The sequence below is a fragment of the Danio rerio genome, chromosome 20 (assembly GCF_052040795.2).
Source record: "Danio rerio strain M-AB ecotype USA chromosome 20, GRCz13ab, whole genome shotgun sequence".
NCBI lineage: Eukaryota > Metazoa > Chordata > Actinopteri > Cypriniformes > Danionidae > Danio > Danio rerio.
The window spans coordinates 12713458-12740269 of NC_141040.1; the positions used below are offsets into that span (position 1 = coordinate 12713458).

General features: G+C 39.6%; 1 protein-coding gene across 1 annotated transcript in view; it reads right to left on the reverse strand.

The window, feature by feature from the left end:
• Positions 1-1283: 1283 nt before the first annotated feature.
• Positions 1284-26812, reverse strand: part of c20h2orf81 (chromosome 20 C2orf81 homolog) — a 104567-nt gene continuing 79038 nt past the window's right edge. Inside the window, exon 3 of the mRNA NM_001386385.1 lies at positions 1284-1887. Within this exon, the coding sequence (NP_001373314.1) occupies positions 1699-1887 (189 nt within the window). The 3' untranslated portion in view covers positions 1284-1698. The remainder of the gene's footprint in view (positions 1888-26812) is intronic.

The following is a 26812-nucleotide window of genomic DNA, read 5'->3' on the forward strand; positions in this document are numbered from 1 at the left end:
CTGGTTACGTCTCCCGACACGGTGCATAACATCTAATGCATCGCTGAGCTTGCCGCGAATGTCAGGTGCCACACATTCCAGAATATTCAAAACAATAGAGTGTAGATTCTCATTCTTGGTTTCGGGAACCCCATGCACTTTTAAACACCAGCGCCGACTGTATCTCTCAAGCTGCTCAATTCGAGATCTGACATCCTTATCAGAAGTCTGAAGCTCTGTAATGTCACTTGCAATTTTGCAATTTTTTTCCGAGTGTTCCTTGACATCAGAAACAAGCTTATGCACCTCCAACGACAGGTTGTCTACGGCTTTCGTTGTAGCATCAGCCGAAGTCTCAATAGCGGTCAATTTTTGTAAAGTAGCGTCCTGTTTAACAGACAATGTATGGATGGCATTCAAAATGTTGGTGAACTCCCCACTAGTTTCAGGCTTCTTCTTGGATTTTTTAGATGGAGGACTTTTTGCTGGACTCGCAGGAAGGGGTGTCGCCAAACCAAGTTTCTCATGATCAAAGGTAGCAGGGTGATCAGCAAGTGCCTTGAACCTGTTGCTCAGGCCGACTTCAACCTCTGCGCCAACTTCGACATCCATTACTTTAGCTAAATCACGTCTTCTCCTTCCCATTTAAGAGAAAATCGGTGCAACAATGCAGAAACTATATTAAGCAGATACTATATTAATCACATTACTATTACTACCGCCAGAACGAAAATCACACGACTATCCACCAAGACGCCATTTTGGCCTCCGAAAATAAGCTTGAAAAGTCGTCTGTTGCAAGGTGGGGCTGACGTCACAGACGAGCGCCCCGAGGGCTCTGTAGTCCGTTAATAGCCTAATGTTAGCTTTTCAACTCTTGCGTTTGCATTTAAGATCCAAAAGTGCTCAAAGTTGTATTTTCGTGTGAGGATTATCCGGCTGGACAAAACGTGTAAGTGTAATGAACAGTGTTTGAACACAGAGCTTATTATTTGCAATCTTCGAAAAGCCTATGGGAAAATCCTATAGGGATCTTCACAAGGGAACCAGTTTTATGCTAGCAGCCGATTAGCCTACAAAGTGACGTCATAGTTCCTCCACTCTATTCTGATGCTCGGTTTGAACTGCAGCAGATCATCTTGACCATGTCATATGCCTAAATTGAGTTGCTGCAATGTGATTGGCTGATTAGAAATTTGTATTAACGAGCAGTTGGACAAGTTTACCTTAAACACAATATTGCTTGGTGGGGCAAGACTGAATACAGTAAATATAAAATGCCAAAAACAGTAAGCACACCAATATTGTGATATATACAATTCGATTTATTTAAATGTTTTATATATGAATATATTTAAACTGTAGTTTATTCCTGTGGCGAATCATTTCTGCAGAGTCATTAGTGTCATATTAACAGAAATCATTATAATATGATCATTTGCTGCTCAAAAAAATATTATGACAATTCAGAAAACTGTTGTGTACATGTGTTTTTTTTGCAGGATTTTTAAAAACTACAACAAAACAGCTTCTGTCTGAAATTAAAAGTCTTTCATCAACATTTAGCAAATATTGCAAGTTTTTTGCAAACTGGTAATAAAAACCAGACTAATGTCACCCAAAATAAGGAGTGCTAAAAACTGAAAGTCATACAATTTTCTTCTGACTCCCACACACCAACAGTGCATGTTTTCATACTTGTAATAGAGCACTGTGGAGTTACTGGGAGGTGTGGAGCACAGGCACACAGCCTTCAGCCCAAGAGTCAATAGAACAAGGCTGAGGTTCTGTGTCTTCCTGCCAAAAGGGGTCATGTTCCCGATCATCTCCTTCATCTCTCCCGAGGAGAAGACATTCAACCGTCTCCACCAGGTTATTTTGAGCCCACCAAACAGAGTAGGATATCAGCTGGAAAACAGGTAGTTTGTGCATGAGCTCAATGAATGACTTAAAATGCTACTATTACAAGTTACATTTTCACTTACATAAGCAATAAATCTGTATTACTGTATACTTCATTTTATATTAACAAAAAAAAGGTTCTAATGAATTTTAATTTATTTATTTTAACAGGGACAATGCTCATTAATAAACAGTAAAACTGTAAATAAGCCAGAGTTAGCCACAAGGGCTAATTGTCATCAGTTGCCCCCTGCCAGATGTTAAAAGGCAACCTAAAATCAAAAAGCACATCTACACACATACAAAAACAGTAAAAACAAAGGGATAAAACAAGTAAAAAGAATTTCTTAAAATGTAAAGGCAAAATATTTCTACATGATTACAAACTTGATTTACTTTTAGCCATTTCTTTAACTTGTATTTAAATGTTGAATAATTTGTAACACCCCTCAAATCAATAGGAAGTGTGTTCTTCCTAAAATGACTGGCTCCAACTGAGAAAACTAATGGTGCAAAAGTTGTACGTCTAAACTGCACAGCTCAGTCTCCCCTGGTAACAGATCGTATTGCTTGACCATTATTATTTTTGCATGTCACAAACTTACATAATGGAGGTGGACCATATCCATTTCATATATTTTATATTATCAAAGCTCAATAAATAATGTTTTTGTATTATATTACAATCCTGATACCTAATAGACTTCTGATCAAATACTTTAAGTGCCTGTTTATAAAGTGATTCAACTGATTTTAAGATTTTAAGAGCGTGTGACCAACTAGTAAGACATTTTGTAAAATTAAAACAAAAATCATGGAGTGCATAAAAAGTTTTCCTTCTTCATTAGTCATTTAAGGTCGTATATGCCTGAAGTTGGCCAGATTAAATTTAACAGTTTAAGTGACCTTCATTCCATGCTTTTGGAATGTCAGTAGTGAATCTTAAATTAGACCTAAATATTTAAAATCAGAGACAACCCTGAGCTTTTCTCCTTTAACAAATACATCAACATGATGGGTAACTGTGAATGATTGTGAAAAAACATACAAACCGTTTTACTTGTACTCAAATTAATATATGATTCAAACAACCAATATGCACATATACAGTAGATATGTGTCATCAGCATACATCTGAATATTAATAGGAAAGACTTGTGGGAGGTCATTTATACAGACTAAACAGGATAGGGCCCAAAATGTATCCTAAAGGTACTCCACAATTACTGATTCTGTATACTGATTAACTATTACCAAAGCGCACACATTGTTTCCTATTTGTTAGATATGAAGTCATCCACATAATCACCTCTGATAAAAATTTAAAAGGAGTGAGCTTTGAAAGGAAAACTTCATAATTTACTGTCAAATGTCCTTTTTAAATCTAAAAAAAAGAAAAAAAAAAACTCCTACTGTATAACTCCACCTCTGTCAAGTTTGGATTTCATATACTCTATAAGATAACAATTAGCAGATTCGGTTGAGTGATAAGCTCTAAATCCAAACTCCATTAGATGTAAAGATTTATGTCCCACATTCAAGTAGGCAATCAATTGCATTACTACCCATTTCGCTGCTACTTTGACAACTGTAGGCAATACTAACCGGCCAATAGTTTTGTACATTTGTTTGCTCGTCAGCTTTTAAAATTGGTGTCACTATTCCAAGCATCTGTGTATATACCTTATGTAATTGAAAGATTTATTAGATGGGTGAAAGGGGCCAGCTATATCCTTGTATGTTTTAAAACACAGAATCTAATCCATAAGTGTCTTTTAGTTTTGAAGTTCTAAGTGAGTCTATAATGTTCAAAACCTCAGATTCAGATATATCATCTATTTTAAAATTTAGTTTTTTATAATTTATTGGACTGTGTGTCGCACATTCGCTAGTTCCGCAACAGAATTAATACAATTCTGAATTTATAAAAGTCTTTCCTGATCATGATAGATTTAATCATTCTAAAAATACATTTTAAAATTCTAAAAAGCTGTTTTGTCATCTCAACCGTCATCTGAACAGTAGCAAATGTTATATGTTCATTTTCATTGCTGTCAGAAATTAAAAATGGCCATACCATTGACTAAGGTACAGAAATACCTTGTTTTGGCCATGGAATTTAATTGAGAACTGAAAAGCACAATATAAATTACAAGATGTAAACTGCAAAATTGCAAAACAGCATTTCAAGAGTTCACACTTAGATATTGCTTGACAACTGTTAGCAGGTTTGGCATGCTGTCCCGGGAGAGAACCCAGAGCTCGGAGATAGTTGAGCCCAGGGCTCCTGCCAGGTCCATAGAGCATGTGAGGGGAGTACGAGATCAGGTGGTTCTCGAGAGCTCCCCTTTTTAAAGGAAAAAAGGAGGAGAAAGGGGGTGGATTTTTTTTTTCTTCGGAAATTGAAGATAAGGGAGTAATATCTAGCTAGGCTACTTATAGTGAGTTAGGATAGATCTGATTGGCTAACTAATGAGTGTAGATAGGTGGCCAGCTGCAGTCAATTATATCACATGCTCCTCTCGAAATTAGTTTAAAAACTTCACTTCAAGAGTTCACACTTAGATATTGCTTGACAACTGTTAGCAGGTTTGGCATGCTGTCCCGGGAGAGAACCCTAAGCTCGGAGATAGTTGAGCCCAGGGCTCCCGCCAGGTCCATAGAGCATGTGAGGGGAGTACGAGATCAGGTGGTTCTCGAGAGCTCCCCAAATGCATGAAGCTAGGGACAGCAGCCGTGTATTCGAAGAAACTCCCCAAAAGGCTTGAAATGCTATATCTGGCTGCTGGATATAGTTATTTGAAAAAGGAAATGTAAAGAGGGCTCCTTGGAGCAAAGGGTGAAGCAGGTTCCTGCGGGAACCCGAGCAGAGTTGGTGTGAAAAGGGGGCTAGGGGACTTGCGCTTAGTGTTTTCCTATAGTGTATGAAGCTAGGAGTATTTGGAAGGGGCTTGTGGAGGAGGGAATATTGAATATGAAGATGCAATTTCCTTTTCTGGATTGATCTGTTTACTTTGCTTGATGAGAAAGGAAATTGTTTCCTCGTCAATCAAGGTCGTATCTGTGATGGTGGGTGGATAGCGGGATCGAAATTTGGTGTTACTGTAAATTCAGAATATCTGAGAAATCCGAAAAAGATGAGAATATACATTGCATCTAGAGTGTGGTCTGTATAAAAGGATAGGTAGCCTTTTCTGATTGTGCTATGCATTTGGAGAGTATGTTGTGTGTGTGATGGGCAATCTGGTATATGGGGGGGGGGGGGGGGGGGGGGGATTCTGAATGCCTTTAATAAGGCTGGTTTGTGAATTAGCAGTAGAATCAGAAATGGAGCCGTACATGAGTTTGTGGAAGAATTTTATTCCACTTAAATAGCTCTTGGAGTTGTCTTGAATGTGTTTGTAGAATGCAAGCATGTGCCGTATAGACTGATTGTAGGCGGGGAAAACAGAAATGAGGTGTTGTGTGGGAAATGGAATGTGTGGATATGTTGAGCAGTGATCAACTGATGAGGTGTTCTGGGGCAACTTAAAATGTATAAATGAATGTTGATGCAAATTGTGTATGCTGTGGTTATGGGATTATCATCTTAAAAGGAGAGATGGGGTCAGCTGCGGCTCTGCTTCTGATACCTGTTTCTGAAAATAAAGCAAAACAAAAAGAGAGTCAGCGATTTCCTATGCAACTAGGAACATGTAGAACAGTTAGAATTAAATTTTTATTTATTATTATTATTATTTATGATTATTATAATTTTCTTAAATTTATTTATTTATACATATATATATATATATATATATATATATATATATATATATATATATATATATATATATATATTTTTTTTTTTTTTTATTAATTAATTAATACATTTTTTTTTTAATTCAGAATGTAGCGATGGAGAGCCGCCTTAAAGCAGGTTAATGATAACGCCCTTTATTAGTGCAGTAAACGGCAACTTCGTTGTAACTGTGCATGAGAATATTGGAGGCAGACTATTAATTTCTCCACTATATCGCCTGTTAGAAGCGCGTCGGCGGCCCTGATAATATACCCCACAGAGGGGGCAGCATCTGTGTAAAAAGGATATACTGAGGATGGAATTGGATAGCTAATAAATGAATGGCTTCTATTCCAGCGCTTAAGGAAGGAAAGCATAAGGCAGGTCACATGCTTTAAGCGCCACCTGATGGTTACAAACCTTTATGAATTTCTTTCTTCTGTTAAACCAGGGGTCACCAAACATGGTCTTGATCTTGTGTGTTGCTCACAGGCCTGTTCTAAAAATAGCTCACCATAGCGCCACTTACTAGTAAGCTTTCTCTAATATAGAAGTAATCATTTAAAAATGTAAATATTTGCAAAGATATATAAGAATAAAGTGTTGCACATTGATGTGTTAATTACAGGGTATTTCCTACCCTGTTAACTCATTGTTGGTAACTTTGTGAGAACTTTTGTGATCAGCATCTTCACATGGATGAATATTATTAATTATTACCAAACCTAAATTATAATTAAAAGTAAATTGAGCAAATTGTTATTTGAGAAGTGTTTATCAAACTGGTAGCCCTCCCCGTTAATCGGTTCCCAAGAAGTAGCTCTGTTTCATGGAGGTTGGTGACTCCCGTGTTAAACACTAAAGACAACATTTTGAAGAAAGCTGAAAACCTGTAACCATTGACTTCCATAAGAAGGAAATAAATACTATGGAAGACAATGCGGCTGTCCGTAGTACCCAGCCACAATTCTGGACACTTCGTATTCTGCCGCGCTGCGGAGCGCTATTTGTACATTTGATTAGTTTATTTTTTGATAGCGTATGAATGCGTGTGACTGGTGTGCATTAGCCCTCTATCCCCTGTCGTAAGCGCGCCGCGTCACCGCGCCGTCGGCGCCTCCGGTGTGCGACGCCCTTCAGGCCGAGTTTGCTACGGCCAAGATCGGATTTAGATCATTTCTCTTCTACTCCGGAGATTGATGCTGCGAGATGAAGTAGGTGAGTGACGAAAAGGCATCCCTGCGGGATAGTGCGCATGTGTGTTTGATGTTCTAAGATGGAGAGCAGTTTGTGCTTAGCGTGATCTTTCTTACATAATATAAAAGGGGACTAGTTTGTCGATTTATCCAAGTAGCCTATGGATGCTTGAAATTCTGTCACTCCAAATTGATGCTTAAGAATTCTATAGAGTGCTTAAGCTGGAGGTTCTTCCGCGATGGGAATGCAAATATTAGAAAACCGGTCACTAAATTTAGCTGGAGGATATTAGGGAGAGAGAAACGGGAAACTTCTAGTAGATGAATTACATGCAAACGGTGTAGTTATTGGCGAGAATCCAGCGGACCATTTTAAGGCATAAATGTGTGTGCTACTTCTGCATCCGAATGTTAAACGGACTACGAAATATAATTGTGACCTCGGGTTAATGCCAGAAATCGGGTTACATAGGAAGGCGGGTGTAATGTTGATTGCAACCGAGCGTTGCAGCTGTCTAGATTAGAGAGATTGCTTGGTTTATAAGGTGATAATTTAAAGCATCTTCATTAGGCAGAATCATGCTGTTAATGCTGAAAAAGGCAGAATTATGAGGAGATGAAAGAGCCTTTATTAGACATTTTTAGAAACGTTCTAATGCCCATTTCAGTAAGGCTGATATGAATGTGCTTAACGGGGAATTGCTCTGTGATTTCTGGTTCAGCGTTGGTGGACGGCTAGTGAGGTTATGGAAAGGGAGCGCCGAGATCGGCTGTGATCCAATAGACAAAACCTGGAATGAGAAATTCAGAAAATTAGGTCAGTTTGCAAACGTAATTCACTAAAAGCATAAACAAATTGACAAAAGTTGACAAGTAATTTCTGTTTTCACTAGACTTAGCACTTGTCTGCAGTAGCTGCAAGTGTGTAAAAATGAGAGGGGAAAAAGCAGGAGTACGCAAGGTGGAGGGGCGGGGTACGTAGCCCGTAGGTGGTTAGGATCGCTGGAAGAGGAGGACTGGAGTGTGCACTGGAATCGGGAGCTGCAGGCTGGAAGAGGTGAGGTGGAAGTCCAAGAGTTGCTTTATTGTCCGGGAGATTAGTTTAATTTGTGTTTAGAATTAATGATTGCTGCAATGTGTCCAAATCCAATATTGCTTTTTAATCCTTTCCTTGATGCCCCGGGGAGGCAGAGTGTTTGCGGGTATATTGTCTGATGGGGATAGGGGGTGTGGCAGGAGCTTGTGGTGTGGTATTGTAGTTGAAGAATAGTAGGATATGTTGAGGATCCGGTTTGTCCTGTGAGTAAATTTTTGGAGGTGCTGGAGTGGACCTGTCATTAGCTTCTTCGGAAAACGAAGATAAGGGAGTAATATCTAGCTAGGCTACTTACTGTGAGTTAGGATAGATCTGATTGGCTAACTAATGAGTGTAGATAGGTGGCCAGCTGCAGTCAATTATATCACGTGCTCCTCTCGAAATTAGTTTAAAAACTTCACTTAAGTTAAAAATGAGGTATATGCACACAGACTTTCTGTCAGCCAGTTAATTGATTCTAATTTAACATGAAATCACCTACAAAAGCTAACACGTTTTCTAATATCATATATAAATCATATAAATAAATAGACAAGGCAATTTATTAAGAAATTAAATTTAAAATGTATTTTTTAGGAAATAAAAAAATCCTACTTTAATAATAATATTAATAATATAATTATGATGATGATGATAATGACGAGGATTATTATTATTATTAACTAGGGTTCCCCTTTGGTTGGGGAACTTCAGTGCTATACAGTGGATTTGATATTGAAAATCCAAGTATGGGAAGGATTCGGTTCAGAAGCCGCTTGTCTGAAAGAGTATTAAACGGGCCAATGAATGCAATGAATTAGCAGCGTAAGCTTGCACAGGTGTGCTTCATTGCCAATTATCCCAGCATATAAGCACACCTGGAGCGAACAAACGCCATTATTTTCGCTTTAGAGACTTTCTGATCGAGTCGATGATGGTTCCTCCTGCTGTGATCCAGCGATTCCGAGTGAACGAGAGCATTCTCCCAGTCCAGAGTGTGTACACGCAGCGGCAGACGGTCGAGCTGGGTTTCTCCCTTGCCTGGCGTTCTTTGAGTCCGGTCCTCCAGAGCGGTGCGTATAAAGTTGCAAACTTCACAGAAAGAGCAACACAGTCGTGCAGCACGTCCTTTTCAGGACGGCGCTCCGACTGTGCGTTTCTGGATGCGGTGGTTTCCTGTCCTCGGATGATGGGCACGAGCACTGATTTGCATGTCTGAGGGGTCCAGCATGTTGATGCGCTGCTCGCGAGCAGTTCATGTCGTCATTGCAATGCCATGACTGTTGCGCAGTAAAGAATGCGGCTAGCCTTTGCAAAAGGGCAAACCACCCCAGTTGTGCCCTGTTCTGCAGCGGGCACTCGGGCTCTTGACGGTGGAACGGCCAGGGGGTATGTGGGGATTCTTCAGGTTGAGTGCGCGATGGCGGTTAATCCGCGCGGCGCCTCTTCTTGGCGGGGTCCGCCTCGTCTTCCATCCAAAGCCTGTAAGTTATCTGCCTCCCTCGAAGCTAGAGCTTACAAGGCTGCGGGCCAGGCTGCTTCTGCCTTGCATGCAATAGCCACCTACCAGCGCTACCAAGCACAGGCGTTGGCCAAGCTGCACGAGGGTGGGTCCAACCCAGGCTTATGAGCTTTGCATCGCCACTGACTAAGCGTGTGCGTTGGGGAGGACGATGTCCACACTAGTGATCCAGGAGCGCCACTCCCAGCTGATATGCGCGAAGTCAACAAAGTCCGCTTTCTTGACTTCCCCATATCCCAAGCTGGCATGTTCGACGACACCGTCTGTGAATTCACCCAGGAATTCGAGGCAGTGAGAGAGCAGTCTGATGGGTGATGTCTTATCGGCGGTCCGTAAGCCCGCTCCGCCCGCCTTGCCATTCATACCTGCTCCTCGCCGAAGGCGCCCGCCTACGAGAGCTGCACCGCCCCCGCACACGCCTCTGGCGAAGCGAGCGCGCCGAGCAATTCGGAAGCAGGCAGCCCCCTAGCCCAGAATGCCGCTAAGTCCGGCAATGGACCGCGAAGCATCCCTGGGGCAGGCCATCTGGAGAAGAGGGAACTTGCTCTTTCCCCGCTGGAGGGCGGGGCCCCATTTCCTACGGCACTTTTTACTGCCATGAAAACATCATGAAAGAGCACTTTTCCACTTCCCCGGATGTGACAGCCCGAAATCTGCCAGTCTGGGACGCTATGCTTTCTAGCTTGCAGATTTGGTGCGTTTCACCAGTGGCTCATGAGCGCTGGGAGGACGGTCTCCTTTCTCCCATCCCTCGAGCCTCCCCTCCAGAGCTCGGGTGCGGAGTGAGAGCAAATCTCTCACCTCCAGCTCTTCCGTGGGACCTGCCCGCTTCCCGGATCAGCACACCCACTCCGCGCTGCCCCACTGCTGGTACGTCACCGATTTTAGCGATGAGTCCATTAGCGAGAGCTCTGCCTGCCTGGTTAGCGCGAGCCAGCTCTTCGCGGTGGCTCATATGCACAATCAGACGCGGCTATGCGATTCAGTTTGGGAAACGGCCCCCAAAGTCACGAGCGTGTATTCACCAGGGTCAGCCCCCTGTCTGCCCCTGTCTTGCAAGAGGAGATTGCTGTCCTCCTGGCGAAGGATGCAATCGAGCCGCTCCCTCCAGCCGAGATGGAGAGCGGGTTTTACAGCCCACACTTCATCATGCCCAAAAAGAGCGGTGGGTCACGGCCAATCCTAGATCTGCGCGTTTTGAACCACTGTCTGCACAAGCTGCCGTTTAGAATGCTCACGCAGAAGTGCATCCTCCGGTGCGTTCGTCCTCTGGGTTGGTCTGCAGCATTAGAACTGATGGACGAGTATTTCCATGTCTCCACTCTTCCTCGCCACCGTCAGTTTCTGCGGTTTGCGTTTGAAGGTCGAGCTTGGCAATGAAAAAGCTCTCCCCTTCGGGCTCTCTCTGTCTCCGCGGGTCCTCACTAAGCCCGCGGAGGGTGCCTTAGCGCCCTTGGCTCGCGGGCATGCACATACTCAATTTTCTTGACGACTGGCTGATTTTTGCCCTCTCTCGGAGCAATTGATTATGCACAGAGACAAAGTGCTCCGGCACTTCCACCTGTTGGAGTTTCAGGTCGACCGAGAAAAGAGCAAACTCGCCCCCGTGCAGAGGATCTCTTCTTTCGGGCTGGAGCTGGACTCGATCACCATGGCAGCGAGCCTCTCCGGAGAGCGCGCTCATGCTGATGCTGTACTGTCTGAAAGAGCTCGAAAGTAAAATAGTGGTCCCACAGAAGCTTTTTCACAGGCTCCTGGGGCATATGGCATCCGCAGCCGCTTCATGCCGCTCGGATTACTCTATATGAGACTACTTCAGAACTGGCTTAACGATCGAGTCCCCAGACGCGCATGGCACGCGCGCGCACACCGAGTCTCTGTTACTGCGCTGTGTCGCCGCGTCCTTAGCCCTTGAAGCGACCCCTCGTTCCTACAGGCCTGTCCAGTCCAGTCTTGTTGTCGTTTCAACAGACGCATATTGCCTGGAGCTGTTGGCAGTGTTCCTCGCTCTCCACCGTTTTTTTCCAACACGTGCTGGTCAGGACGGACAGTACGGCGGCGGCGTATATCAACCGTATGGGGGGTATGCGCTCTCGCTGCATGTCTCAGCTCGCCTGCCATCTGCTCCTTTGGAGTCATCCGCGGCTGAAATCTCTGCACGTCATTCATATTCAGGCAAGCTCAACCGTGCAGCCGATGCACTCTCACGGCAGCCTTACGTCCTGGAGAATGGAGACTCCACCCCGAGTCTGTTCAGCTGATATGGGCGTGATTCGGGGAAGCCCAGATCATTCTGTTGCTTCCCCTGATATCGCTCATTGCCAATTGTCCTTTCCCTGACCAAGTGCTCTCGGCACGGATGCACTGGCTTACAGCTGGCCTCGGGTCATGCGCAAATACGCGTTTCCCCCAGTGAGCCTGCTCGCGCAGTTACTGTGCAAGGTCAGGGAGGACGAGGAACAGGTTGATGGTTGCGCCCCTCTGGCTCAACCGGACCTGGATGTCAGAGCTCTCCCTACTCGCGATGGCTCTCCCCTGGCAGTTCCCTTCAAGAGAGCACCTACTCTCTCAGGGACAGGGCACCATCTGGCACCCTCGCCGATCTTTGGAGGTCCTTAGACGCGAGGAAGACTTAGGTAACTTCCGATTGCGGTGACTAATACCGTCACTCGGGCTAGAGCCCCCTCCCCCAGCGCCCCTATGCCCTAAAGTGGAGTCTATTCACTGAATGGTGTGTCTCTCGCAGAGAAGACCCCCGTAATTTGCCAGATCAGCGTTGTGCTTTCTTTACGCCAAGAGAAGCTGGAGAGCAGGCTGTCGCCCTTCACACTCAAGGTTACGTGGCTGCCATCTCCGCTCCCATGACGCGGTGGCTGGCAGCACCGTGGGAACGCATAACCTCATCATCCGGTTCCTCAGGGGCGCTAGGCAAATTAATCCACCCTGCCCCCTCTCATGCTCTATTAGGATCTTGCCCTTGTTACATGAGCCGCGACAGATCCCTTCGATCCTCGACTCAGTATCTTTCTGTCCCTGAAGACAGCTCTGCTGGTCACGTTAATATCGATTAGAGCAGTGGTTCTCAAACTGTGGTACGTGTACCACTAGTGGTACGCACGCTTCCTTCTAGTGGTACGCGGAGGAATGAAATATGTCATGTACATGCAACACACATTTCAAAGTTTACCAAAAATGATGTATATAATATGCCATATATGACATATAGCCTATATTTCTGAGGTAATCTGCCATGATTTTTTAACTGTGCAGAGTTGTAGCTGCTTTACTGGGCCTACTACGCTACTGTATTTCAATACTACTTATTTTGGTGGTACTTGGAGAGACAAATTTTTTTCTGAGGTGGTACTTGATGTAAAAAGTTTGAGAACCACTGGATTAGAGGGTCGGGGACCCGGAGGCATTTTTCCGGTCAGTGACTCGTGCCTGTAATTGGGCTGGCTTTCTCTCACGTCCTGAGATCCCGCCCGCGATATGTGCTCAAGGTTCCTACCGCTTCGTTTTAATACCAGGTAGTGAGCCTGCAAGCGCTGCCCTCGGAGGAGGCAGACCCAGCCCTTCTTTATTGTCCAGTTCGCGTCTTGCGTATTATCCGGACCGCTCTCAGAGTTTAGATCATCTGAGCAGCTCTTTGTCTGTTATGGCGGTCGGTAGCAGGGAAGTGCCGTACCGAATTAAGTTTTCCCACTGGATTGTGGATGCCATTCTCTCGCTTATCAGAGCCGAGGTTAGCCGCGTCCCCCGAGAGTGCGTGCGCACTCCACTCGAAGCTTCGCATCCTCTAGGGCGCGCGCACGTGGCGCCTCTCTAGCAGACATCTGTAGAGCTGCGGGCTGGGCGACACCCAACACATTTGCAAGGTTTTACCATCTGCGAGTGGAGCCGGTTTCCTCAAGGGTATTAGGTAACCCTTTGGGTAATGGATGGCCTCCGCAATGTCCTCCCTATCGGGATTGCATGCTTCCCAACGTACTGTTGTTTTTCCTAGAATTATCAAGATGCTCATGACTTCCCAAAAAATATAACTAAATCCGTAAGACTTCTGTTGAAGTAGGATAAATTAGGGCCAGGGACACGTTGGAGGACCGCGCCTCCCATGATGTGGGTGCGTCACGCTTGCTTGACTATCCCCTCATCGGGGGCGTTGGTAAGGTGCAGTCATTATGGCGCTTTCCATAGTCTTCCCATACGTGGATTTTTAATATCAAATCCACTATATAGCACTGAAGTTCCCCAACCGAAGGGGAACGTTTGAGGTTACAGAAGTAACCCTTCGTTCCCCGAGGAGGGGAACGGAAGTGCTGTACTCCGTCGCCATAATGACTGTCCCTTAGCCAGGCCCGGCGCTACGGTGGGGCAAAGGGGGGCATTGCCCCCTCAGAAAGATTTTGTGCCCCCCCAGTTTTTATAAAGGATTGTTCACTCAAACTGAAAATTCTTTCTGTCATTAATTATTAACACCCCCGTCGTTTCAACCTTAAGAACACACATTTAAATATTTTAAAATATATGACATAACAACTGAATTATAAAAATGGTGAGATTAAAGCTAGTCCTATAGTCCAGAGATCCGGTCCCCGCGTCAGGTCAGGTGCGCCCGTAAATAGCCTTTAAAACACACACACGGCGATGGAGGCGCACTCAACTCACAAGGGAGAAAAGTGGGTGACATGATAGGAGCAGCTTAATTCATTACATGTTTTGGTTAACTAATTATTTAAACACAACTCTCTTAAGCTCTAAAAGGAAAAAACACATAAGAAATTTGCTGTTAAATTAATTTTAGCAGAGACGCAACTGCCAGTCATTTATTAGTTATTCGGGAAGATGTAGCCTAATAAAAATGTTTTAATAAAAACAAATAGTTTACTGCACAGTCCCACAGTAGGCTACACTATAAATAATATTTTAATTTATTTATTAATTTTATTACAATTAAACTAAAATTGACAACGCAGAACTCTCTGAATGTTTGCTTTCATTTTGCTAAAAAGCGCACTTTTACAGTTGTGTAGAGAAATATCCCATTATGCAGCAGCAGTCAAGGTATAACACATAATAAATGCCTTTTGCGTTTATTAAGTCAAGTTTGCAGTGTTATAAATGGAATATAGTGCTTAAGTGGATTTATCGCGGATCAACCGAGAAACCTCTCGTGCTGCAGGCAGGCAGAATGATCATCTTTTAAAAATGTCATTTAGGCTATACTGCTTTTTGCTCATGCAAAATTAAACAACATAAAATATATTGTAGATCTATTTTAAGATCTAAAATACAACATAGAGTTTGTTTTGACTTGTAGCTCATGGCCCTAAAATGAAAATAACCTGAAAACAAAGCTATTAAAAAAGGCTTAATAAAATAATTAATAAATAAAATTACGGGTAGGCTTAGTAACCTAATGGTTTATGATGGTTTACAATATCACGAAAAAAACACACTTATGATAGCCTAAGATAAATCTTTGTTTTTACATTTAAAATGATGAAAAAAAAGTTATATAGCATATTGAGTTGCGTGTTATCCGTGCCAAAATTTACCCAATTTTCACGGTAATAACATGTGAATTTTGGTATCTTTTTTAGGTATTTTTCTGGCTACACTAATGCATTAAAATGAAACTAAGTAATTGTTTTAAATGACATTAGATTGTAAAATTTAGCTTTTCCCTAACACTGATGTTGGTTGGGTAATAGGCTACGTGAAGCGGGATGACTCGGTTAAGCTGATTTCACTATATTTATTTACCAGTTAAATGAATAGTCTGATCGTGGGTCAGCTTGCATGTGTGGGCATAATTTGACATCTTTACCTAAAACTTTAAACATTCATAGGCCTGTTATTTAAAATAAAACGGAAATAAGGAGAATAACATAAGATTTAAAGCGCTCGTTTGGCACTGAAGCCATCATCCGTCTGCATTAATAAGCAGTAAGTAGCTATTACTATCGTTAATAAAATTCGTAATAGCGAAACTGCATATTGTTATTACTATTAAAACGTAGCCTATATTACTGCCTTAGGTCAGTAACTTAGGCAGTAATGCAAAGTAATAATAAATGTGAATAAATAGCCTAAATGAAAGAAACAAGAGACCAAAATCAGTCTCTTCAGCTTAAAAGGATGGCGTTTGCTCGCTCCAGGTGTGCTTATATGCTGGGATAATTGGCAATGAAGCACACCTGTGCAAGCTTACGCTGCCAATTCATTGCATTCATTGGTCCGTTCAATACTCTTTTAGACAAGCGGTTTCTGAACCAAATCCTTCCCACATGTGGATTTTCAATATCAAATCCACTGTATAGCATTTCTGTTCCCCTCCTCGGGGAACGAAGGGTTACTTCTGTAACCTCGAACATTTTGTTTATTTATTGAAAGGTCTACTTTTACAATTTGACACATGTATACCACTGCAGAAATGTTATAACCAACAGGCCCATGTCATATACAGTACATATGCTTAATAAATAGACTATATATAAATTAAACACATTAACAAATGCTTTATTTTTTTGTTTTTACAAGCTTTGGAGACAAAACATAAATTACGCTTTTAAATAATAGGTCACCTATAGCTTTTATCATGAACCATGTCTGTGTTCAAAATGACATCAATGCTTTCAAAATGCACTGTGAAGGCAACCCAATTGTAAACATGAAGATCGCTAAACCGGAAATTTAAAAATACTTTAAACACAAATCACACCTAAGAGTGGACATGGATGGATTTGGGACATTCCAAATCAATGAACTTTTGGCTTTCAGAAACGTACCCATGGCTGATATATGATTTAAAATATCAAATATTTACATCAATATTATTAATGGAATTTCTATTCTAGCCTGCGGCTAATGACAGTGACTGCGTTTAAATCATTTGTCTCTTTTTACGCTTTAACAAACAAATGAATGGTTAAGTCTATTTAAATGATTATATTTTACTTCCATTACAACATTGATGCTGTAAAAAGAACCTAATGAAATTGAATATAATAAATCATAATAAAACATAAACCTTTTACCGGAAGTTTATCAATGCCTGAAAAACATTAGATGTGCATATAGCCCATTAAAATTTGATAATGTTGCACGTTAAAGAATAAATCTGAGTTGCAATTATAAACTAATAATTGTGGGGGAAAAGATGGAATTGGAAGAATTGCACTCAAGAGAACTAAAATCACAACTCTAAGGAAAACAGAATTGTGAGATAAAAATTGTTCCAACTTTGCTATTAAAATTACATAGATACAGTTAAAGTCAGAATTATTAGCCCCCCTGTTTAAAGGTCAGAAAGGTAGGATTAGGCCTAAAAAAATACTGAGTCGGGTCTAAAAGATAGATAATTCAAATTCATTCAATCATATTCTTTTCGTCTTAGTCTCTTTATTTAATCAGGGGTCGCCACAGCGGTATGAACCATCAACTATTCCAGCATATGTTTTAACCAGTGGATCCCCTTCCCAGTACTGGGAAACATCCATACACACTTATTCACATTCATACACTACAGCCAATTTAGTTTATTCAGTTCTCATATAGCTCATGTGTTTGGACTGTGGGGGAAACCGGAGCACCCGGAGAAAACCCACGGCAACACGCGGAGAACATGCAAACTCCACACAGAAATGCCAGCTGAATTAAATTAATAGGCTATTCCTGCAAAAGACATCTTAAATGATCTTAGCATATCACTATAGTTGTCTTTGAGTTACAGTTAAATTTAGGACACATTTCTGTTATTTATATACAATATTAATTGTATAATAAAAATAAAAATAATAATACCAACAATTATAATAATACTTTTTTATTTAAAATAAATGTAAACATTTTTATATATTTATAAGAAATATTATAAATAAAAAGGGGGATGGTGGGGCTTTTGAGAAGAGGCCGTGGTTCTTGTCCAATGCAAAAGACAGAAGTGACATCAGAATACAACTATGCATAATTCTAAATAATTTATAAATGAAATTATGAGATGATTAATTATGCTATACACATATTCTTGCCCACGACGGCGCGCGCGCACACAGAGACAGAAACAGGACCAGACACAGGTAGTGTCCGAGATCTGCCACCAAAACAAGAATTTACAAGACCAGAGTGGCAGAACCCTGACCATTCTTGCATGCTATTGTTGACTACATATAAATAGACTATTTAATTAATTTCAAATAAAAAAAATGTCATTATCAGATTCTCTCTTGCATATTCAACATATATGGCAGATATACTACCACTCACAATCGGTAAATGTTTATTCTAACAAGGAAGACTCACACTGTGGACACAGGCATAGTCAATCTCTCCAATGTCTCTCATCAAAATATTACCTAAACATAAACTTTTTATGTGCTCATTTTATCTAAAAAAGATTATAATATTGCTTGAAATTTTGGACTTACTTGTCCACTGATTATCCGTTCTGAATGTTGACTGGATATAAAAATAACTCATTAAAACCATATTTGCGCTTATATTGACTTAATATAATATGCAACTCTAAGCAACATTATTACAACATTTTTGCTATTACATGATTTAATTACTGGAATTTTACGTTTTTACAAACTCTTTACACTCTCTAAACAACCCCCCAAAATCAGAAGCTTATCTGGGAACAGTTTATCATATGGAACGCATCCGTCAGTCACCATGCATACTGTAGGCTAAACGGATTCAGAGGTTGTAATGATCGATGCACAGCTTTAATGAAAGAACGTGAATGCAGATGTTTTTATATTCATTTTAACATACTTTCAAGCCAAAATAAAGTGAAAGCACAATTGTCTTGAACAGTTCTTGCAATCATATCACGAGAACGGCTCTGTATTGATGCTACTTTTACTTTTCATCTAAAGATTAAACATATGGGGGAGAATAGGAAAATACATAAACAGAATGATAGCGGGAAAAACGGGAGATTCGGCAGGTATGCGTCATGCTAATTGTTAATAGATAATTAATGGTTAAATATCAATCCTCATTCAGATACAGCATAATAATCATCTTTATTGTAACATTACCTCTGTCTTTGTCGCGGTTTTCCTCCACTTTTCTTTCTTTTTTGCCTCCCCTGCGCACCAGAGAGCTTGGGACGTTTTGACAAGCTGATGCCCATCAAAAAAAATAATAAATTAACACCGTAGCATGTAAAGTTACGATCACCGGTGCCAGGAAGTCTACTCTGAGCATCCCTGGGTGACAATTTAAATACTCCGGGACACTTAGCAGACTGTCCTGACTCTCTCTGTCCGAGCTTTAAGGAACACAGATAAGATAAAAGAGAGGAAAACCCTATTCTTTGCCTCAACCTTCTGCCCACACACACACACACACAGACATTCCTCAAAATTAAATAAAGACATTTAGAACCCAAATTTCTTTGTTTTAAGTACACCTAAATTTGGTAAATTGTATAATGCCTCCTATAACCTGTACGCCTTGTACTTTTAAGCCTTTTAAAGCATCAATAATGTAAGGACGTGTGAATCATGTTGATGTATTTCTTAAAACTGTCGTGTTTAGTACCGTTATGTTCCTCCTGCCATTTTACAACACATTATGCGTAGCGCATGATAATAACTTGTACGGCGTGCATTCTTTAATGCCCTGAATTAAAGACCATCCGTAGGCTGTGGGAGGAACCTCAGTTTGCATATGAGCTGCTCAGAGACAAAGGAAAGTTTCGCGCTCAAACTTTGCCCAGAGATTATTGGTCAGTCAAAAGAAAATGGGTGTACCTTGGCCTGTAGTTAAAACCTGTCTGCTTCCCGGAAAAGGTGAAGAAACCCTCCGGCAAAACGCCTTCACAGATAATCTCTTTCTGTCCTCGTTTCTTTATTTTCCGACATTTGAACTCAGTTTAATTTCGCGCCTCGTGGAACCATCCAACTTAGACCAAGTTGAGCAGTACACAAACACACAAAATAGTAATCTCCGACATCCCCGCGCATCAACAAAATCTTGCACGACACGAAAGAGTAAATGCAAGTATATTTCTCCATATGCGTTTTAAACTGCTCCCATTTTTAAGGTGTTTTATGATCAACTGGTAATTCTCGTTATGTGTGGTTGAACTGAGCAAAAATATATAAATTACAATTGCTTGAAACAAAGTCAGAACTGTAAACAATGTTGCAACAAAGTCCCATTTCTATATATATATATATATATATATATATATATATATATATATATATATATATATATATATATATATATATATATATATATACACTGTAAACGATTTCTTGTTAAATTAACAGTAAGTTACTGGCAACAATTATCCGGTAGCTGCTGTATTTCATAAAACAGTAACATTACTGTAATACTAATTACATTAGTATTAGATTTACTGTAATATGTAATACATCATTTTACTGTTTTCTTTTTATACTGTACCACCAATTACAGTAGTGATACACATACTGCAAAACTGAAAACAGTATTTTACTGTACATTTTTAACATGCAGAACTTCGGTATTTTAACGTTACTTTCATTATTACTGTATAGTATTTTACAGTTATTAAATGTTATTTTATTGTATTTAATAGTACTACTTTATAATGAGCAAAAAAATTTAAAAATTGCACAAATATTATTTTAACTGTTTAAGAAATACAAGAAAAATAAAGAAACTGAAACTTTAACTTCACAATAAAAGTTTATTGTGTAAAGCCTACTGAAACAATAGCAATTATTCAATATAACAAAGCAACAGAACACTAATGAACAATTGATAATTAAAACCAGTCAACAATTAATGGTAACACTTTACAATAAGGTTCATTAGTTAATGCATTTACTAACATGAACTAATCATGAACAACACATGTACAGCATTTATTAATCATAATTGAACATTAACTAATGCTTTATTAACATTCGAGTCCATTCTTGTTAACATTAGTTAATGCACCATGAGTTAACATGAACTAACAATGAACAACTGTATTTTCATTAACTAACATGAACAAATACCGCAGTAAATGCATTGCTCATTGTTTGTTCATGTTAGTAAATGCATTAATTAACATTAACTAATGAACCTTATTGTAAAGTGTGACCCAATTAATGTATCAAAAAGCATTACAATTTTAAAAACAGGTGAAAATACTGCTACAAGACAGGAAATAATGAAGGCCAAATGATGTTGTGGAAAAGGGACAGTGAAAAAGGGCAGCAGCACTTCTGATGATCCTGCAAAAATGACAAGCAAAATCAATCACTGAAGTAAAATCTGATCATGCCTCAAATTATTTCATTCATTCAGAAACCAAACACCGCACTGCTGTTTTATATATATATAAAACACTGTTTTTTATAATTTTTGTTGGCAAAATAGTTTGTTGTCAATTTAAAATTACACTAACGTTAATTGGGAAAAGATCCAACTAGTCAAAACTAATCATTAACTAGTCTTAACTATAAACTATAAACTAGTCTTCACATAATGTCTGACTCTGTATAGCTTGAATATCTGATTCCATGATCACACTACTAGTGCTTCCACTGATTTAAGAGGGGTGAACACAGTTCATTCTGACCTTAAGAGGCTACATATTTAAAATAAATAAATAAATAAATAAAATAATCTAAGTTAATGTGACTAATGTTAATCAAATACTTTTAAGCTTTTAACATGTGAAAATCCACTTCTAACTTACAGACAAGATTGCGTTAGAGAACATGAAAGCCGTGGGTGATTTTTTTAAATAATGCTAATGATGAGTTACTGACATTTGGTTCGTATAAAACAAAGTAATCACTAAGCATTCATTTTTGGCAAAATCTGCCGAGAGGTGCAGCGACATGACAAAATGTGTTAAAGTTGAGCAGAGAACTGAAGAGTAGTCAAGCAGTCTACTTCATCAAATGTTTGTGGTAATATTTTGCGGTCAATTCGTATTACTGTATTTCAATATGCAGTGATGGCATGTCAGTGAGACAAATAAATCTTTGATAGAGTAATTTTGTTCAATTTTTTTTTTTTTTTACAAACACCTCTCCAGTGACATTTTCTCAAATTAAATCATCATGATGTTACTGTGCACAGCATCAGTAAAACATAAAGAATAATTTAAATACCTAATTTTTTAAAACAGTCACTGCTGATTACAAACTAACATTAAAGAAGGATTACAGAAGTCCTGTATGCATGATAATATAAAGATTTAAAACTCACTGGTGTCGAAGCACTTCGTCAGAGATGTAGACAGGACAGAATATGTGCAGCCTTTGTTGGACATCAAGGTAGTATGTTCACCCACACTGTAAAAAAATAAAAAATCTGTTATTTTACATGTTTTTTTTTTCCAGCAGCTAGGGTAACAGTCATTTGGTTAAGTCAAGTCACTTACAATAATTGTATTTATTAAATACTTGCTTACCCATATATAGATGTAAAAGTAACCAAAATAAATAATTAATTAAAATGTGAGGGATACTAAGCATGTTTGGTCTACATAGAGAAGTAAACATTTACTTTAAGCATTGATTCTAATTAATCTATTTCTGAACTACATCCAACCTCGCCTCGGAAACAGCATTTTTGAGCATTTAGATCAGGGGTGCTCAACCCTGTTCCTGGAGATTTACCTTTCCGCAGAGCTCACCTGCAACCTTGATCAAACACACCTGTCTTTAATTACCAAGTGCTCCTTCAGTTTGTTTAGTTGCTATTGATTAGGGTTGGAGCTAAACTCTGCAGAAAGCTCGATCTCCAGGAACATATCTAAATAAAGCAGGTGTTTTTACCTAAACGTTCCTTTCCTCCAGTTAGTTTAGCTGCAGATCACTCCACATCTGTGCTTTATTTGCTTCTTGACTTAAAGAGCCCATATTATCCATGAAATAGGGTCATATCTTGGTTGTAAGGGTCTCCAACAACAGTCTAATATGCATGCAAGGTCAAAAAACACTTTCGTGGTCTTGTAATCTGCATTTATTTTTACCTAATTATCCCAGCGACTCCCGTATGAATCGTCCAGTGATTCATTTGTTCCCAAACCCCTCCTTAGCGCGAAGCTAATCTGCGCTGATTGGACCGATGACAGTCTGTCGCGATTGGTCGACTGCCTTCAGTCAGAGAGTGAAATGGCCAATAGCTAATCAGCAATATAAAAAGTAATCACAGTTCATACACGCTCGATAGTGTAGGCGTGGATTTTAGCTGCCACACACACAGAAAAACACACACACACACACACCTCCGGCTCCCACTTCCGCCCGCACCCGGCAGGTTTTAACCTGAGAAGCCGCTCCATTTTCTGCCCGCCGCGCCTGATCCCGCTAGAGCTATACAGTCCAGACAGCCAAGATGTCTGTATAAACACACACACACAAACACCAAGCAGTCTCTCTCTTTCTCATTCGCATAGCAATATCCTTGATATTGCTACACAGCCGGCTCCCGTCCCAAATTAAACCCGTTACTGACCGCTCCTGCGATTTATTCGGAAATTTATTCCCGCGAGGCAGAACTCTACCACGGAGCTCCATAAACAAAGCAGCACGCGTCGCGTTTTTAACGTGACTTTGCACGCGATAAGAGAATATAGCCAGTTAACCTGATACAGTACACGCGGTTACAAGTAACAAATCACAACTAAATACATTTGCAAGCTATAGTCAACGAGGCAACAACTTTAACCGCACGTACTTACACTTGAGAAATGGAGGAAGAAACCCATACTGATGTCCATCAGTAAGTTACTCTTTACTGATCCTTCCTTTAACAAACTCAGATGAAGTATTCTTTGTAGCATGTAGCTTCCAGAAGTTTCCAGTAGTTTCCAATTGCTTGGTTATAATGCTGATGTTTCATCTTTGGGTAGAGACTCGATATAATATCCATCTGCAGTGTGACTTCAATCGACCGGCATGTTTGTATGCGTGTGTTTGTTTTTGTGTGTGTGTGTGTGTCTGGGTTTCTGCGTCAGAGGGCGGGGCCTCAGGTTTGAAATCTCCCGGGTTTGCGCGTGCACGTGAATAACTTGGTTTCGTTCGTACGTCATGGCGAAACACCTAATGAATCGGTATCAAGGTGACTCGTTTGAAGCACTATGAGTCGACTCTTTTATAGATGAATCAACCGTTTTAAACACTGTACTCTTACAGATTTAAGCCTTAGCTGGATACTTCACTTAGAGCTGTGTTACACACTACATGGAGGGGAATTTTCAAAGACCCATAATATGGGCTCTTTAAGAGTAACCGTGTCGCATTCCAGGTCCATCACAATCTGAGCAAAAAAAAACAATATGGCAAAAGACAAGACACATATAAATAAGTCTCAGAATAAAATATTTAAAAGGATAGTTTACTATTCTGCCACCATTACTCCATGTGTTTTTAACCAGTTTGAATTTCTGTTGAACACTAAAGCAGATATTTTGAAGAATGTTAGAAACCTGTAACTATTGACATCCATATTTGAACCAAATTTCTTTAAAAAATATATACGAGTTTGATGTTTAATGGAACAAAAAAAAATCTAACTATTTTGAAAAAAGTGGAGGATGCCAAAGATGTTATTATGACAGTTTTGGGTAAACTGTCCCTTCAACTTATGACATAAAATAACCAATACTGAACCAAGCTTACAGTTTCCAGGCTGTTTGAAAAAAACAAACACGGCCAGTAAAATTGCTAATAAACACAAAGACTAGTTATAGTAAAAAATCTGTGTCTAATATTTACTCAGCATTTGATAGACAAATAGCCTAGCCATGGTTGTTTTATTAATTCATTCATTTTCTTTTCGGCTTAGTCCCTTTATTAATCTGGGGTCACTAAAGCGGAATGAACCGCCAACTTATAAAGCATTTGTTTTATGCAGCAGATAACCTTCCAGCCCCAACCCATCTCTGGGAAACATCCACACACACTCATTCACACTCATACACTATGGACAATTTAGCTTACCCAATTCACCTGCAATGCATGTCTTTGGACTGTGGGGGAAACCGGAGCACCTGGAGGAAACCCACGTGAACGCAGGGAGAACATGCAAACTCCACACAGAAACGCCAACTGACCCAGCCGAGGCTCGAATCAGTGACCTTTTTGCTGTGAGGCGACAGCACTACCTACTGTGCCACTGCGTCGCTACTCGAAGAAGAAAAAGAGGTTGTACATGAAACTCCTCACAACAAATCTGTGAACAAATTGACATTTCAAAATCTAATCAAAATGAGGAAGACATCAACATTACCTTGAACAATCAAGTGAGGAGTTATTGGTAGCATCAGTTTTTCAACATCAATTGCTGTAGCTGAAAAACAGATAAATATAGAGTAAAGATAAGAGTAAAATAAGACTTAACATTTAATAATCTAAATCTATGGTACAACCATACAAATCTGTATGGGGTTAAAATAAATTTGTATACAAATCATTCCCTACACCTGAACACCAAAAATAAAATGTACAATTAATGATACACTACAATAAGCTCATTAACCAGTGAGAAATAGACAATTAATATGTATTATGTTAATATTAACGTTAGCTTAAAAGACATCAACTGAATTTTCGTCGAATAATGTAACATAACTAAATTAACTTGGTTAATTATTTTAAATTACACACACTACACACAGAAATATACACAAAACAAAACTTTAACGGACAGAATTTGACTTTTAAAGACTTACCGAGGATGAATTCACTGGAGGAAAAGGCGACAGGTGGATTTCAAATTAGGATAGCCGTTGCTTGCCTGGTGAAGGTCGACTCGGCTCGGTTCAATGAATCGGCTCCTTAGAACAGTAAAGAGTCGAATCCGCCTAAACCGATTCCTTTTCGTATATTATTGTAAGACACAACAATGAATCATTACTATATCGGTATACTGCTCGGCCACACACATTTATACACATATTGCTGAATGTGCAAGTAAACACGTGTGATAAAATAATTCCCGAGCAAACGGTTCAATCCGATTCGGTGTCATTTGAGTGCTGAAGTGTTTTGAGAGTTTTTTTCTCTCCCAGAATTCATTTTACACCAACAAGCAAATAGTAATGGCAGATGAGAAAAGCGAGATCATGTCATAAATATTGCGTTTAATATGTCACGAAATGAAGTTTTAACAGTTTTTCATGCGAGAATGTAGTTCTTCCAAACTCAAATCTGTGGTTTGTTTATAGATATCATGACTAATTTTAAGTGTGCTTTGCCGATAGGGGAGATTCTGACCTCCAGGGGTTGACGGCGCTTCATCACTCATGTATACGGCAAACCTAGTGCTTTAATCGGCTTAGACATTATTGAGACATGCCCCTGTCTTAGATGGGTCTATAATGAATGTGTTATAAAATAAAGTTTTAACAGTTTTTCATGCGAGAATGTTGTTGTATTAAACTCAAGCCTGTGCCTTATTTATAAAGATAATGCATATTTTAAAATGTTGTTTTGAAAATGCGGAGATATGTGACCTCTACGGTGGCCAATATGGGCGCCCAATATTTATGAATCCGTCTAAAGCAGGTTGGTCACTCTGACATTTAAGCTGACTTTGAAATCATTTTGTGTGTTTAACAGTCTTTAGTTACGTGAATCAATTATTTTTGTTTCAATTTACGTTTTGGTTTAGCACAAAGTTATGTTTATTTCATATTATTTAATATTTCCATGTTACCTTATAAAATGAAGTTGCAGTGCACCCAAAAATGGAAAACCAGGGGACAGTGTAATGCACTGAACAGTCTGAAGAAACTGGTTACGTTATTTACTTCACAAAATAATTAGTCAAAAATAAATAAACATAATAATCATAATATATATAATGTGTGTGTGGAGTTGTATTTAGATGCACAGTAACTGATTTTTCCCAAAATTCATTGTAAAATCTACAGTAGCATACTGTTAACCATGTTCACAGTATAGAAAAGTTGAAAATACATTATTATACTGTGAAAACAACAATATATACAGTAACACACTGTGCACAGCTTATACAGTAAAGAACTGTTGAGAAATGCAGTATAATACTGTGAAAACAATACTGTGAAAACAAGCAGTATAATACTGAGAAATCGTCTACAGCATATATATATATATATATATATATATATATATCTATCTATATATATATATATATATATATATATATATATATATATACTGATATAAACTGATATAAATACTAGCGCTGTCAAAATTAGTGCGTTAACACATGTGATTAATTTTAAATAATTAACGCGTAAAAAAAAAAAAAACGCAATTAATGCAGTTGCAGGTTTTTTTTAACTTCCTGTTGTGGTGGACGTGTGTTTAACATGCAACAAATGTGGATAAGACCAAGGAAGCACTTTTTGAAGGCAA